Source organism: Rhipicephalus microplus, chromosome X, assembly GCF_043290135.1.
Source record: "Rhipicephalus microplus isolate Deutch F79 chromosome X, USDA_Rmic, whole genome shotgun sequence".
Lineage (NCBI taxonomy): Eukaryota > Metazoa > Arthropoda > Arachnida > Ixodida > Ixodidae > Rhipicephalus > Rhipicephalus microplus.
Genome location: NC_134710.1, coordinates 254,161,830 through 254,177,260, shown reverse-complemented (window position 1 = coordinate 254,177,260; position 15,431 = coordinate 254,161,830). Strand labels below are relative to the sequence as shown.

The 15,431-nt window shown below is 46.0% G+C and overlaps 2 protein-coding genes across 3 annotated transcripts in view; one reads left to right on the top strand and one right to left on the bottom strand.

Moving 5' to 3' along the window:
• The window catches only part of LOC142776067 (uncharacterized), a 112,043-nt gene extending 111,324 nt beyond the window's left edge, over positions 1-719 (bottom strand). The window contains exon 1 of the mRNA XM_075878949.1: positions 582-719. The gene's annotated coding sequence lies outside the window, so the exon portion shown is untranslated. The remainder of the gene's footprint in view (positions 1-581) is intronic.
• The window catches only part of LOC142776066 (uncharacterized), a 119,389-nt gene extending 104,592 nt beyond the window's left edge, over positions 1-14,797 (top strand). The window contains exons 2-3 of one of the 2 annotated variants that reach the window (XM_075878947.1): positions 11,487-12,221; positions 14,053-14,797. In XM_075878947.1, coding sequence (XP_075735062.1) covers positions 11,772-12,221; positions 14,053-14,721 — 1,119 coding nt within the window. In that variant the 5' untranslated portion in view covers positions 11,487-11,771 and the 3' untranslated portion in view covers positions 14,722-14,797. The remainder of the gene's footprint in view (positions 1-11,486; positions 12,222-14,052) is intronic. The other variant, XM_075878948.1, reaches the window with a different exon arrangement.
• Positions 14,798-15,431: the final 634 nt, after the last annotated feature.

Sequence of the window (15,431 nt, the reverse complement as noted above, 5' to 3'; positions counted from 1 at the left end):
AAATCACCCGTTACAAACAATAAACCCACTAAATATACACTGTCGTCCTTTATGAAAGGGAACAGGCGAACGCGTGGCCTGCGCTCTGCACAGCACCATCAACTGACAGCAAAAGAAAACACGTTCGATTTCAGCGTCATCTGTTGACAAAAAAAAAAAAAAACGAGCAATGGTCGGTAGGCAAGCGCTGCTAGATTGCACTCCATCTCGGCTCACGCCTGTTGTTCGTAGTCCACTGCCAACATATCAAACTCTGTGCCCGACCACAGCGCAAGCTGCAGTAATTGCCCGATATCGCTCACCGCGGGAACGTAATCTAGAAGCGCTTGTCTACCGGCCGTGACTCGTTTTTTTGCTCGGCCATACATGACGCCAGAAGTGAACGTACTTTCTTCACTTTTCGGCTGATGGTGCTGCAGGCAGCCACCGCAGAGCGCAGGCACGCGTTCGCGTGTTCCCTTTCATGAAGGACGACAGTGTACACGCTCGCAACCAAGAGAGAACAACACCTGTGGGCATGAAAGTACTAGCAAACAACGATCGCTGGACCTTTTACAGTACAGCGAATAGGGACAACCCACCTGCACGATAAAACGGAATGGCGATTGAAGCGGCTGCATCACTGTTGTACTTCCATGCCCACTGAGCGAAGACAGAGGTTCCCAGCTGCTTAAGAGTTGCTCTTGTGATCCGTATGGCGATGTGGAAGACCAGGTTGGTGTGAGAACATGCAGGGATTCTTGACGAACCGAAGCAAGACGATTCGAAGACGCAGAGGGCAACGCAAATGTCCGACGAGAAGTGAGCAGTCACATCAAGGCGGTGGTTGCTCTGCTCCTGCGCTGTTTTGATGGTTGCACGTCAAGATGGCTATCAAAAGTTAGTTTTAGAAATGGCGCAACGCGAGCCCTTGTGGTGCGGTCACTGCCGTTGCGCATGCGTCGTAACGTGAGTCCACGTTCGCGTTCGTGAACCGCACGCAGAAAATCCGAAATTGCGTGCGGCGATCGCAGCCCGCATGTGGCCCGCAAGCGCTGGTTTCGGACTATGGTGTCACTGTGACCGTGCGTTGCGGTTTGCAGCAGGACAAACGCTATTCTAAAGCCCATATGGCACCCGCGATGCCCGCAGCGCTTGAAAATGATATTCTAAAACTCTAAAACTCTCGAATCATGGAGAGGGCACGCAAGACGGTACGATTTCATTTCGTTTTTTCGGTGTCCTTTTGCAATGAAATTACTGGAACCTTCGGCACATTGTCAATATCGGTGACAGCTGGTCTCCAGCACTGCCCATTTTGTTAGCTTGCACCTGCACACTACGCGAACGTTCAGAGAACGCAGCCCTTCAAATCTCTCCGCAGCGCTTCACAGACGCAGAAAAACACGGTCATCTTCATGCGGTCACCAAAACAAATATTTGCACTCCACGACAGGCTTCGTGAAGCTTAGCAATCCGGCGCAAGTCTACTTGGAAGGAGACGAGTGTAACAACTGAGTGATGTCAGCGGCCGTCTCAATAAGTAATCATTAACAGTGAGTAGTGATGATACTGATTCGCCCCAAGAAGTGCCAGCAATCTTGAGAAGTGCATTCACTATAGCATTAACATTGCTTTCGATTTTTTTCTATGTGTGGTGTCAGGATAGCTGTTGATCAAGTATTATTCCAAGAAATCGATGCTGCGTCAAAATCTGTAACGGTTCTCCTTCGAGACCAAGGTTGATTGATTGATATGTGAGGTTTAACGTTACATTCTTGAACTTTTTTACGAGTGATTGGCAACACAGCAGTCTTCGCATGCGAAAGAAGAAGAAGAAGAACATAAACTTTATTGCCGAATCAAGACGATTCAAGTGCGGCGCATTTTTAGTGGGCCTGGCTACCCACCGCGGATGCGGTTCCGAGACCTTATCTCGAAGCGGCTTCCTCGGCATGCTGGAGGGCCCAGAGTTGTGCTGTCAGGTTCGAGCTCAGCAGTGTGGCCGGCCAGTGCGAGCGAAGGCTGGTGGTAGAAGAGAGAAATGAGTCGGAACTGTTCGATTTGTCGATCAGGCCCTGACACTAACACACCATGTGACTAAGAGTGGCTACCTCGTCACATGACGTGCATCTGTTTGTAGTGTAAATGTCTGGACACATGGAGTGCATAATTCTGGGGTTTCTGTATAAATCTGTTTGTAATTTTCTGAAGTGTACCGCTTGCGTTCTGCTTAGACTTTCATGAGGGGGTGGGTATATGCATCTCCGTAACTGGTAGTGTGATGATATCATTGAACTTTGTCATACGATCTCACCATGCTCAGACGTTTGCAGTACCCCGCGAGCGCTCGTCGTCCTCCGGCAGTGCTCGGTCAGTGAGGCCTCGAGAAACGCGGTGAGCCGCTTCGTTGGGGGTGCTTAGTCTGGTGTGTGCCGGAATCCATAACAGGTGCCTTCGGTTATCGAAGTCTGCCTCTCCTATATGTATGGAATGTCACTGGAGTATGTGAAACGCATCTTGCGAGATGCACCTGATGGCGAAATTGCGAAATCGTTTGCGAATCGCTAATCATGTGCGTGGCCTTTGTCTGTGTGGGGACCAGTGTTATAGACGCTTCCTCTTCCGCTTCGGCGTGTGCCGCGTTCACTGTGATGTATTTGCCGCGATGGCAGGTAACTACCGCCATGAAACTTTTTTTGTCGCTATAACGCGCGGTATCATTGAAAACCGCTTCCGTGTCGTTGGAGTAGCTATGGGTAATGCGTTGTGCCCTGGCTTTACGCTGCCCCGTAAGGTGTTGTGGGCGCATGTTGCGAGGCAATGGGAGCACGTATACTTGCTAGCGTACCACTCTTAGAATTTCGACCTTGATGCCGTGCTGCGTATGGTATGTGATGCTGAGTTTTTCGAGCACGTGTCGGCCCGGGCGAGTCTTGGATGGCGCTCGAGCTGTCAAACTTGTTGCGCCCTCACGAGTTCCTCGAGGGTGCTATACAACCCGAGCTCTAGGAGTTCGTTGGTGCTATCTCCGGGAGCCACTCCCAACGCGAACTTGTACGTTGTGCGTATTGGGTCGTTAAGCTTGTCTTATTCCGCAACTCTCCATTTGTGAAACGTTTGTTGTGAACTGACAGACTTGTATGAGTCGTATGACGCTGCCTTCGCGCATGCCCGCATGCTTGTTCGTGATGCTTTGGATGAGTTGCATTGTGCTGGCGGTTTTTGTCGTTATCTTGCGCAGTGCTTCACCATTGCCGCCATTCACGACAGAGCCATTTTTATTATAATAAAAAGTGGTACATGGTATTTATGTCGGCTTGTAATGCAATCTGAATTACTTGAAAATTATTTCCAAATGCACAAATGCACACATCATTACCATACAGTGAGAATCCCAAGTTAAGAGGCAGTCTTCTTGCTAAATTAGCCATGACTCAGTTGAATAGAAAAAGGCTAAGCGCACTTTTTTGTGACACTCTTTGCTCAACACGGTGTTAATTAAGCACTCTTTCTTTCATCCATCTGGACAAATACTTTGTGACCTGATAAAAATTTGAAATCCATCGCAAAGACCTACCAGACATTCCGAGTTACAACATACTTACTAGAACATGTACATGACCGACGGTATTAAACGCCCTCTTTATGTCCAAGTATACTGTGACCGTCATGTTGCCAGAGCTGTGTTGGTGTTCCACATACGTTACTATATATAGTTACTATAGCAGATGAGACGCCCCCCCCCCCCCCCCACTACGCCACAGATCGCCAGGGAGAGGGAAGACCCCTCAACCCCCTTTTTATCTGGTTCCCTCTTGGCTACGTGTCTGAATCACTTTCCACATATAGGGATTCGTGCTGGGGCCGGGAAGTAAGAGAGGCCACGATCTTTTCTTAATTATGGACGTATTTAATTCAATAGCAAGTGCAAATGGCGTACACACATACTGTCCGTGAACGACATCTCTGTTACACAAAATGGTAACACATCAGCAAATACTCGCGACATGCGAAACAAGATATATAAGCGAAGTAACGGTGACAATACAAGGATGCCTCAATACAGAGTAAACACACGACGACAGAAGTGGTAAAGTCAATAATAATAAAACCGTGCAATGTCTCAATATGCCGCATCCCTTCCCGCAAAGCTCGTTTAAGTAAGGGAGGTGAAGTTCGTCTAGCAGAATGTCCATGTTGTCGGGGCCTCGGAGTTGGCTGCTCGAGTCGGGGCCGAAGGTTCGTTCTTGGCGTCGAGGTCTGATCTGTCCCCTTACGTCGTCTTCTACTTCTTTTTCTCCCCTGGGAATGACTCTTCTCGCCTCTCTCCTTCCTTGACCCGTGGTTGCTTTTCTCGGATTCCGACTCCACCCCGCCGGGGCACCAAACCAATAACCGCTATCGACGCGGCATATTTTCTTGTCAGTCGGAGTGTATCATCTTCGACGGCCGCCCCCGCGGCCCACACCAGTAGAAAACCCTCTCTCAAACAAAGCCGAGGAAGTAACAATGTACAAACTCAAGCCTCAGAGAGAGAGATGGGCGAGCTGTCCCAAGACACTTTAATTACGGGCGAACAATGGTCCCGATGCTTCCGACAAAGTGCGTCGTCTGTATTACCAACGTCTGAAGTTTGCAGTGTTGTGCCGAAATGTTTTCGGCCGAACCAATTGCTCCGGTTTTTGGTACTTGATGAGCCGATGTCCAGAACGAGTCTCCACGTCTCCATGCAGCTCGGTCTCTCCCGCGAAATTCTCCGCAGCCGGCACTTCTTCGTCATTTAACGCCGCGAGTGGTCATCCGCGCAGAACGCAGTTATGAGCCCTGGAGCCATGGAGGCTGACAGAAAGTCAGACCGGACCCGGCACAGGCACTGCGGCAGGTCCCCGAACCAACAAAAAGGTGCTCTGCTGCTCCCCCATGCCACAAATGTAAAGGGTGCGCGCGGATTATTTCCACCGTACACTGTCATACTGTCTGTAGACGACAAGGCGCCGCCCGGTCCTTGTGTTTGCGCGGGGGGCCCGCGAGAACAGTAAAAATAATCCTTCCAGGTACTCCACTTCGGAATGCCCATTCGTTGCACCGAATGTTTTCTTTTCCTTTTTTTATGCGTGGATTTAAGAAACGAGCATAAACATCTTGAAAGGACCGGGCTTCAGTCCGTGTTTGCGGGGACGTCACACAGAGATCCATTCATTGTGCATCTCTTTTTACAAAAATCCATTAAGTAGTTGGGGAACACATCCATATCATTGTGCCAGCACTCAAGTCACGCGTTAATCATCTTCTCCATTACCTTGCATAATCAACTTGTCAAGCTGACTGGACAAAAAGAATCAAGACATAAGGGCGTCTTTTCAGGCTTTAGAATTAGAATAATTCGAGCGCCTTCCCAAGGTGGTGGTACAATTTATTCTTTCCATAGGTTATTATAGATTTCTAAAAGAGCTTGTGTGCCTCTCGGCCAGAGGCTTTTGAGCACAATGTATGTGATGCCATCATGCCTTTCAGGAGACTCTTGACGACATGAATATAGTGCCAGTTGCCGGTCACTTAATGCGAATGTCTTTCTGTAAGTGGGGACTGCTGTTCACAATATTGTCGTTCTAGACGTTGTCATACGTTGGGCTTTCACTCCGACGTAAATTGTTATTTCCCTTTAGATCCACTTTAACACCTCGTGGTGAGCTTGAAAACAAGCAGAGGCGCACGATACTTCTCCCACGTTCTGATCGTGCACAATATTGCATCGCAATATCGTATACCAGTGTCACACGGGCACATTTAATCGTGATCAGTGTCGATCCGAATTAACCACGATCCAGAGTAGGTGCTGCAACACGGTCACTTTTAATCACGATCAGGCGTGATCGGGATCAAGACTATCGCGATCAACGCATCGCGATCTGCCTGAGAAATCGCGCTTTCGCTGCCGTCTGCAGCCCCTAGCTAAGCTTGTTGAAAGCACAATGAACAAGAAAATTGAGCATAGTTTGATAAAAACGCTTTAAAACAGCTAGATGTTTATAAAAAGGCAAATTATAAACTGTTTAAATGGAAACAATGTGTAAAGTATTGCATATTTTAGGATTCGCAGCGACCGCATGTAGTTACGGGAGAAGCAGACGGCAAGCAGACGACAAGCAGTTGACCGTTTACTCCAGCACTTAGTTCAACTATCGCTCCTTCGAAGCTGTTGGAGCACCTAGAAGCAAACTGATTATGAGTGTCGCAAGCCTTTCGACTACTTCGCAATGTACGCGCACTTCGTGGTCGAATGAAGGGATCTTTACAGCAATTGACCGCTAGCAGGAGCGACTGGAGCAGACTTGAGGCGTCAGAAGGGAAACACTGAAGCGTACAACGAGATAGGCGCTTCGCTGCGAATACACGGCCACGAGCGGGGGCCATAAGAAAAAAAAAGCTAAAGTTAAGATGATAACACAGATGCTTGGGCTAGTTGGTGATTGGGAATCAACATATTTGCACAGCGCAAGACTACGAGTAGTTACGACGTGACTACAGAAGAAAAGACAAGGACAGAAAGATCGCTGACTTCAACTGAAATTTGTTTTCGCTAATAAAATTTCACTTGAAGTCAGCGGTCTTTCTGTCATTGTCTCTTCTTCTGTAGTTACGTCGTCCCTACTCGTAGTCTTGCGCTGTGGAAATATGCTAAGATTAAGAATCTCACACAGCAATACAGGTAAGTGCTAGGGAAAATTTATCTAGTGATGGATTTATGAAATTCCTATCGCAGTGGCCTGCAAACTTTTTGACGTTCGAGCGGTTCTTGCACGAATGACATTGGTAATAAGAGGCTCTATAGATACACCGTACGTGTAGTTTTGTCAGTGGCATGTTTTACTGCACGCAAATGCCACCTGGGGCATTTCATCTGCCCAAGTTCGAGCCGGATTAGCTGAGGCCGTGTAGCAGTGGTCATAAAGTTGATCGCGTTCAAGAGAACTCATCTAGATAACCCTCATCGCAATTAAAAGTGCCAGTGTGACACCGGTATTAGCGTGCTTTCACTTCTGTCATGCTAAAACTCTCCATTATTTGAGAGTCAAGCTTGAGGCATTTGGCATGTGCGCCATGTGCCTCTTTATTGAATTTGCAAGATACACGCCACTCGCACTACCCAGGCTTCAGTATCAACACTCATTCCCTCATGCAATACGCGCAGAAGCTAACAATGCATGATCGTTTGTATCCGTTCGGTCCAAGACGTATTCACTGTTTCTGCACCGGAGTGGTAAGGCGGCCACCGTCGCTCCTCTCTCCCGCCATTTTTTTTTTCGCTTCATAAATGCATGCGTAAGCGGAGGTGCTGCGGAGCCGGCTACACCTAATATAATCAGGGTAACACAGTGGGATGAAAAAAAAAAAGTCAAAGCAGCTTCACACTGGCAAGCCTGAAAAAGTGCGGAGGAGGGGCAGCCTTCTTTTTGTCTCGTGGCTTTTAGTTTCCCCCCGCCCTCCCCTTTTTTATTTTATATTTTTCGTGTATTTTGTGTTTGCTTTATTTTTATTTATTTTCATTTTCACCTTACTCTTTTTCTTTCTCTCTCTATTTTTCGATTGCTTTCTTATAGTGTTGCAATATATAGAATAATTGTAGCATTTCGTGCGCGACCGCGCTATATATGCTTCAGATTCTTGGGCTGCATGTGGTTGGCCCGCGTTAATATCATCATTAAGGTGCTCGAAGGACAAGAGGAAGAGACTTTGGCGGGAGTACGCGCTACAGATAGCTATGCTGTTTCGCCTGCGCTACGCCAAGCGGTGACGACAGCCTGCGACAGGCCCACTCTCCGAAAGTGCTCTGCGCTTAAAATACTAAAGCAACACTTAGAAGTTCCCGGTAGTAGTTGAGAGTTCGTGACTGAAGCTGCCACTGCACAATTTAAAGTAGGAAGTTGGAAAACTCAGTTTAAATGCAGTAAACGTAAGAATAAAATCAACCAGAAATTTTATCAAAGCATGAGCTGCATTCATATAACAAACAAACAAACACTCAAACGAAGGTCTCCGATAATAGAGGCATTACATCGCAAATTTTCTGACACACTTGGATGTTTTTGCTTGAGTAAGCAATGAGAAGCATTACATCCGACATCTTTTGTATTGTTATCAGATTTATAATATTTTCCGAGGTTTTTGTTTCTATAGCCAATATAATAATGCACATACTTCGGTCATCGCATATGTTTGCTTGAATGCAGTTTGAGCCTTCAGCGTAGTTAAGCGGCAATATTAGATATCTTGCTTTCATTGCCGGCAGGATTTAAAAACATGTGATTCTCTGTGCTGATCGAAAAAAAACAACTGGATTGATCAACCTTCGAGAAAGACGTCATGCCGTATCCCTAACATGGCATATACATAAACACTCAGAATTAAAGAAAACTCACTCGAAGATGTCCATACATTCAATGCTTCTATCAAGCATGCATTTTTCATTGGCTATGCAAATGTCAATAAGCAGTACGTCTATATCTAGCACCGAAAATATGGTGTAATAATATGTAGATGCCTTCACGCGAGAATCACATAGCGGTATTTCTGGTCTCTACACACACGTTTGCACCGCGTGCGTAACTGCTAGCCTTGAAGAGGTCTGTCAGTTTACCTGGTAACACTACGTGGAACCTATAACGATAATGACGCTATATATACAGTTACCTGTAAAATGTTCCACTTAACACCGTTGTCCACAACACATGTGAGTTGCATAGTGTTCAGGCGTAACCATTGTTACCACCGATGATCTCTCAGGCTGATTATGGTGGCTGAGAAGGAAACGCCTACGTCTCTAGTACTTCTAGGGCACAATGGAGAGACTATAATAAAGTGAGTATTACTACAGAATGACTGGCAACGTTATGTTCACAGCCTACCAGCGAGTCTCGAGGAATGTTACTTTGCGGGCACCGCAGCTGCTGATCAAACTCGACAAGTCCTATTGGTATACTACAGTGACAAATGGACATTATTCAGGCACTTGTAAATAACCAGCACATCCCGTCTTCATACATCATCACAATTTAAGTCACGTCAGCACAACGTATGTATACTAGAAACAGTGAGAACAGTACTGACATCCCCTTAGTCGAGTAATATTTAAAAATGACCATCATTTCTTGCTAAAGAAGTTAAAAAGTCACCTCGCGAATTGTCTGTCCAGAAGAACGTGTGATAACTTCGGACAGATGCGGGGATAAACGTCAATGCACTTCAACGTGTTTTAAGGACGAAGCACCTTTGGGCCCAACCTTGTCCGTCCGCGGTGTCTGTCACGTTAAGATTTGTGGACGTGAGACACACACACAAAAGGGTTTGACAATAGAATAACATCTATCCTAATGGTAGCAGAACAATATACTATACATGGAAGCACAAACACTTTATACTAGTCGGTGACTTCAACGTACGCTTGCGTTGAAATGACCATTTTCTCTTCTGGCCGTTCCTGGTAGCTATAAGCTGTCAATCACCGGCTGCATATACCCGCATACCTGTGGCACACAGCCGCTGATGTGAAGAGTAGTACGAAAAAGTCTGCAATACACGAACAACAGTCATAATTGTCACAAAACAGGTATAAAAATAAACGCATACAAACACAAAGATTTTATACTATTCGGTGAGTTCAACGTAGACCTAATGAACCGATCCAGCGTTGTCGTCTACTCTCACTGTACAGTGGCATGTTATATGTAAAAACCGTTGTTATACTCTAAACAAATGTATTGATGTGAATCAAAGAAAGGTTTACATAGATGCACAACACTCATAGTTTCGATAAAACAATATAAAACACCTACAAGCACAGACTATGCTACTTCACGACCTAAACGTAGACAAAATGGACTTTAGGACCTAGCTTAGCCGCCCCGCCGCGGTGGTCTAGTGGCTAAGGTACTCGGCTACTGACCCGCAGGTCGCGGGTTCGAATCCCGGCTGCGGCGGCTGCATTTCCGATGGAGGCGGAAATGTTGTAGGCTCGTGTGCTCAGATTTGGGTGCACGTTAAAGAACCCCAGGTGGTCAAAATTTCCGGAGCCCTACGGCGTCTCTCATAATCAGACTACGGCGTCTCTCATAATCATATGGTGGTTTTGGGACGTTAAACCCCACATATCAATCAATCAACCTAGCTTAGCTCATTAGTCACCGTTCCCCTAGTGGAGATGCGTGATTTTTTTGTTTTTGTTTTACGCAAGTTTCTATTTCTTTTCTTTCAAAGGGACACGCCTAAAAGCAAAACTATTTCTCGCGTAAAAGAAAAGTACATTTTTATAATCCCAAAAACGCCCTCTTTGCGCGACATGACACTTGGTAAGTCAGAAAATGCGCGGAAAGAAAATATGGCTGGAGACGCCACCTTGAAATTCCGGCACCAAACTCCGTAAAGCGAGAAATTCCGAAGGCGTCTAAACTGGGTCCTACGCAGCTTCTAATCGATGAAAATCTACTACATTCTCATCTGTTGCCGCCATAGACCTAGCATTTGAAGAGTGAGAATATGTGATCGAGCAAATGTTGCGAAAAAAAGAAAAAAATACAGTTTGAAAACTTTGACGTCACGCGGGGAGATTTAAGCGCAAAATTTAAAAATGAAGCTTAAACCTTGATTTTCACCTCTAATAAGAAGGTTATAATACTAAGACATTAGGCAGTAGAGCTCACAAAATGCTGAATCTAAATGACGTCATTGTTTCTCTTTAGCGTTCATTTAACCTTCATTTTTTTCTCCAGCAGAGCATGGTTAGAAACCAGATACTGCAATCTAAATAACTTCTCAGCCTTTGATGTTATTACGCTTTCTGTTTTTTTTTATATTTCGAAGGTTCCATTTAAATCAAACAAAAATGAGCATCTATAAGATCAGTTGCTATCTTGTATTTGTTAGGCGTAGTTTCCGAATTTTCGAAAAACTGACATCGTTATTATGACGTGTAGACACTGGTACCGTTTCACTATTTCTGCTGGCCACTGCATTTGTTCTCTGACACCCACCACCTGCATGAACCAAAAGTCCCTACTCCGATTCGATGTAGCCTCCAGTTGGAATGAAGCGACATTATTCTCTAAATTCTTCTAAATTATTCTAAATAACTTCTCAGCCTTTGATGTTATTACGCTTTCTGTTTTTTTTTTATATTTCGAAGGTTCCATTTAAATCAAACAAAAATGAGCATCTATAAGATAAGTTGCTATCTTGTATTTGTTAGGCGTAGTTTCCGAATTTTCGAAAAACTGACATCGTTATTATGACGTGTAGACACTGGTACCGTTTCACTATTTCTGCTGGCCACTGCATTTGTTCTCTGACACCCACCACCTGCATGAACCAAAAGTCCCTACTCCGATTCGATGTAGCCTCCAGTTGGAATGAAGCGACATTATTCTCTGTAACTTCCATCAATCCCACTCGTATGTATATCACGTGAACAACTTTGCTTTTGTTGTCACTATTTTCTCCGCCTGTGCTAGCGCGCACCTGATTGGTTCCCTCGGCAAAGCGGATGCGGTACCGCCATGACGCCAGCGACGTCTGCACCGGCGGCAGCCTGTCTCCAGTTTCATGGCATATCCTTTCTACGCCGCCAGTCGCAAGAAACCTCGGATGTCATCCCGATTCACAGTCTCGGCAACGGACAGCGGGGTGTTCACGTCGCTGTAGTGGTGCTGCCTGTGTAAAGCTTGCTGGAGAACAGAAAACGTTATTGAGTCTGCTCGGTTCCAACGTGTTGTCGCGGAAATTGTTCAATAAGCACCATGCTACTTCTTGGTGTTTTGCTCCCATTAGTAATGACTGGAGTGGGCGGTGGTGAAAGTAACCGTTTCCCCAGCCAACGGCCAGTCAAAAACGCCACCTTGCCAGACATTCTGCCCCTATCCAGGGACGCTCCGGCGGGTGCCGGGGGCACGCAGCGAAGACTGAGAACGGCTGCCCGTTCGGCTTTGGCAGGAGGCATCTTGGTCAGCCCCCCGTACAACATCAGCGCGGCCGAGGCGACCTGGCCGCTGGCGCAGGTCATAGTGGTGAGACATGGTGTATCCGACTTAGCCACTGAGAGGGACGTGATGGAGCGCGCCAACGAGGTTCTCAACGCCAGCGGAAATCCGGACTCGCCACTGCCCTTCCAGAAAGATGAACACCGCGGTGACCTCCAATACGGCGAAAGACATGGAGCTGCAGAGCCAACAACGATGGATGACAGAGTGGTGAGAATAGCAGTGTACAATAGCAAACAATCTCAACGATGGGGCAGTTCTCTTATGTGAGGTCATTGCCTTGTCGTCATTTTGCAGTATAATTTCGCGGGAGGCTCTTTTTTCCTCCTTTCAATAAAGGCATGTCCTTATTCGGTCGCAAATGATAACGCCTTTACATTCGTGAGTAAGACAATGGTAGCGCATGCCTTTCTCTGAGCAAAATTATACCATCGGAGCGCAAAACGTTTCTAGTCATGTAAGTTGTAGTGATGCTATAGTGAAGACGAACGGGGCAGTGCGTGCTTGGCAGCTACGACAAGAGAGGAAAGCCTCTAATGGATCGGCGTCACGTTTGTAAACTTGCGTGAACCAAGGAGTTCTTTGTATAGACCGCTGCCTTCTTTAGAGAAAAGCTTCCATGTAATCCCCAACGTAGTCTTTGACGCCCACGCTTTCAATTTCTTTACAAAGCGGTTATCTCTTACATTTTTGGGGAGATTTGCTGCCCTTTTGTATGCACTGATTCGTAACTTTTTGGTAGGCTGAATTTCACAGGATGGATGCCACAAGAACATGCCATGATGCCACAAGAGTATGCCATATAAGATCTGAATTTATTTTACCCAGGCAACTGATCTTCAAAGCGCAGAATGTTTAAATTGGGGTTTCGTTTCATATTTAAGAGTATATATGAGGGTAAGAAATTTAGGAGCAACATGCAAACCTATGAATTCAAATTACAAAAAAACATGTTGTAACCACGCAATATACTAACAAATTCGGTTTGAATGCACTCAGAACACCAAGCAACTAACGAAATGGAAGAACTAGAGTGAATGAACTATAGTGTATAGCATGGCAATCCTGGAGCTGTTTCAAACTTTGCACCGGGACGAACATGTTAAGCAAACTTAAACGCCAAAGAACAAGTTATTCTAACGACGCTGTAATAATGTTTAGAAAGGCATTTTGAAACCCTTTTCTCAGACATTAAAAAAGACAGATAGTGTGACTCTTTTCGGTGAATCCTGATATTACACGTATACAACCTTCCTTAACAAGATGCGCTCTTTTTTGAGTCTCAAGACTCTCAGCAGAGAGCGTAGTAATTACCAATGAGATTTCCCGTATCTCTTTACGGTGGGCCGTGGAAAGCCACGTAGAAAGTCAGGACTTATAAGAGAGAGAATAAACGAGGAAAAGGCAGGAAGGTTAAAAGAGATTGGAGCATCTGGTTTGCTACCCTGCGCGAAGGAAAGGGAGAAAGGGGAAGAAAGATGGGAAAGAAAGCTAGAGTGAAATAGACGCGCAAAAAAAAGTGAGCTGGGGTGCTATAGCCTATTCAATAGGCCACTACCACGCAAAAAGTTCAATAAGGCCTTCATTGATTTTCTGGCTGAAGAAAAAAATATTATTTGACCCCTTAGGTGATTGTTAGACAAGTGCGGCTCACACAATGACTTCCATACTAAAATCTGGCCAATTGGTTCATTCTAGTCAACGGGAGTTGGAATCTTTTAGGTAAGTTTGATGTTTCGTAGAGCTTAGGCATTGATAACAACTATACTTGTTTGTTTGTTTGTTTCTTAATTGCTGCCCTGTACTTGGTTGATCAATAAAAAGCGCTCTTGCTCAAAGATTTCAGTGCTCGCGAAAGAATACCGGCTGATCAAAACTGCAAGCCATGATATTCTTGACATCAATCACAGTGCAGGCGTCACTGTATTCGTCAAGTTAAAATCTCTAGCCAGATGTGTTACTTAGCTCGACATGACTGCAACTCATTCATTTGCCAATAGATCTTTACTGGTCAACACGATTGAGATGTCCCGCTTTGCAGGTCAGCGTACATCAGCTACCTCCACAGAAATCCACGGACAATGTGTCTAGTCCTGACATCCCACCAGATTCGGTGCCAGCTCGCCACTACTCAGAGCCGCCTGAGGAGTGCACCAAACAGGATCGCCGCAGGAATAAAAGGCGTCCCTCTGGTCTCGGTTTCCAGACGGTTGAACGTCAACGCGCGACCGCAAGGAAGTCTTCGATGTGGCCGGGTAAGACCAGTCGCAGCGTTTTGCGCAAGGTGAAAGCGGTGCTATCGCGTGCCAACCGCAACAACCGCATAACAACGATGCCGCCAACATCACTACCACTTCTGCCGGTGCCTCCGTTGGCGGACAGAGAAGATTTGGATGACAAGTTGACGCTGCACGAGCGCGGTTGCCTGCCGCTGGAGACAAGTCCGGCGGTGCAGGACCGCTCAACATGTCCGTTCCGCTTCCTGACCAGCTTCGACCGGCGCCGACTGCCTAGGCTGGTGACCACCGTGCGCTGCATGTGCCCCGGCAGCACTTGCAGCAAGCGGAGGGGCTACCGTTGCTTGGAGGTCAACCGACCGATGACCGTGATGCGCCGCGTTGGTAGGGTCTACGTAGACAAGGTGGAGGATATGCCCGTGGCGTGCGTCTGCGCTTACGTTGGCCGCAAGTCACGTGGCCGCCGCCCCTGAAAAAGGGACCGCTGCTGCTCGTCGATCACAGCATACAGGGAGAACAGAGATCAATAAAACGTGGTAGCTGCACTAAGATGGTTTTATTTTTAAATTTTTCTTGTCAGCTCACCTTTTAGACTTTCTATATAAAGAGTCTCTTTATTAAATGATACTTAATAGGCCTTCTCCTAACTTGTTATTGCGAAAATCGCGTGAGTGAGGGTACATCTACTGTTCGTGGAAGCATATGAACGAAAAAAGCTCTTTTGTACAGAAAATGTGTGCGAAAAAATTCAGCGCATTCGCCACCAAATTTTGGAAGGCAGCAAGTAAAAACTAGACGCATCTCAGGAATCAAACTTCATTGCTTTTTGGAATATAGGAACTATTCGCAACTGAAATGATTTGTAATTATAAAAATGTGTTCTCGCCCATATTCGTCAGCTTTGTTAGGTTCCATGATAGGCTTTGCTAATTTGGAGCTCCACCTGTGTTTTGCCCCACCTGGATTGTCAACAAGAGTAAAATTTGATATGCAACTGTACTTAATTAAACAGCGTCTTAGAATTTCATTAGACAGTCGCGTGATTGGCTGGGCGTTGTCTTTCCCGACTTGAAAACCTGATGCAAACGAGATAGCCATTAACTGACCATCAAGTGTCCGTAACCGTAAAAATATCATTAACTTTCTGTACCTATAAAATAGTGAGAGAAAGAGAGAATTCATT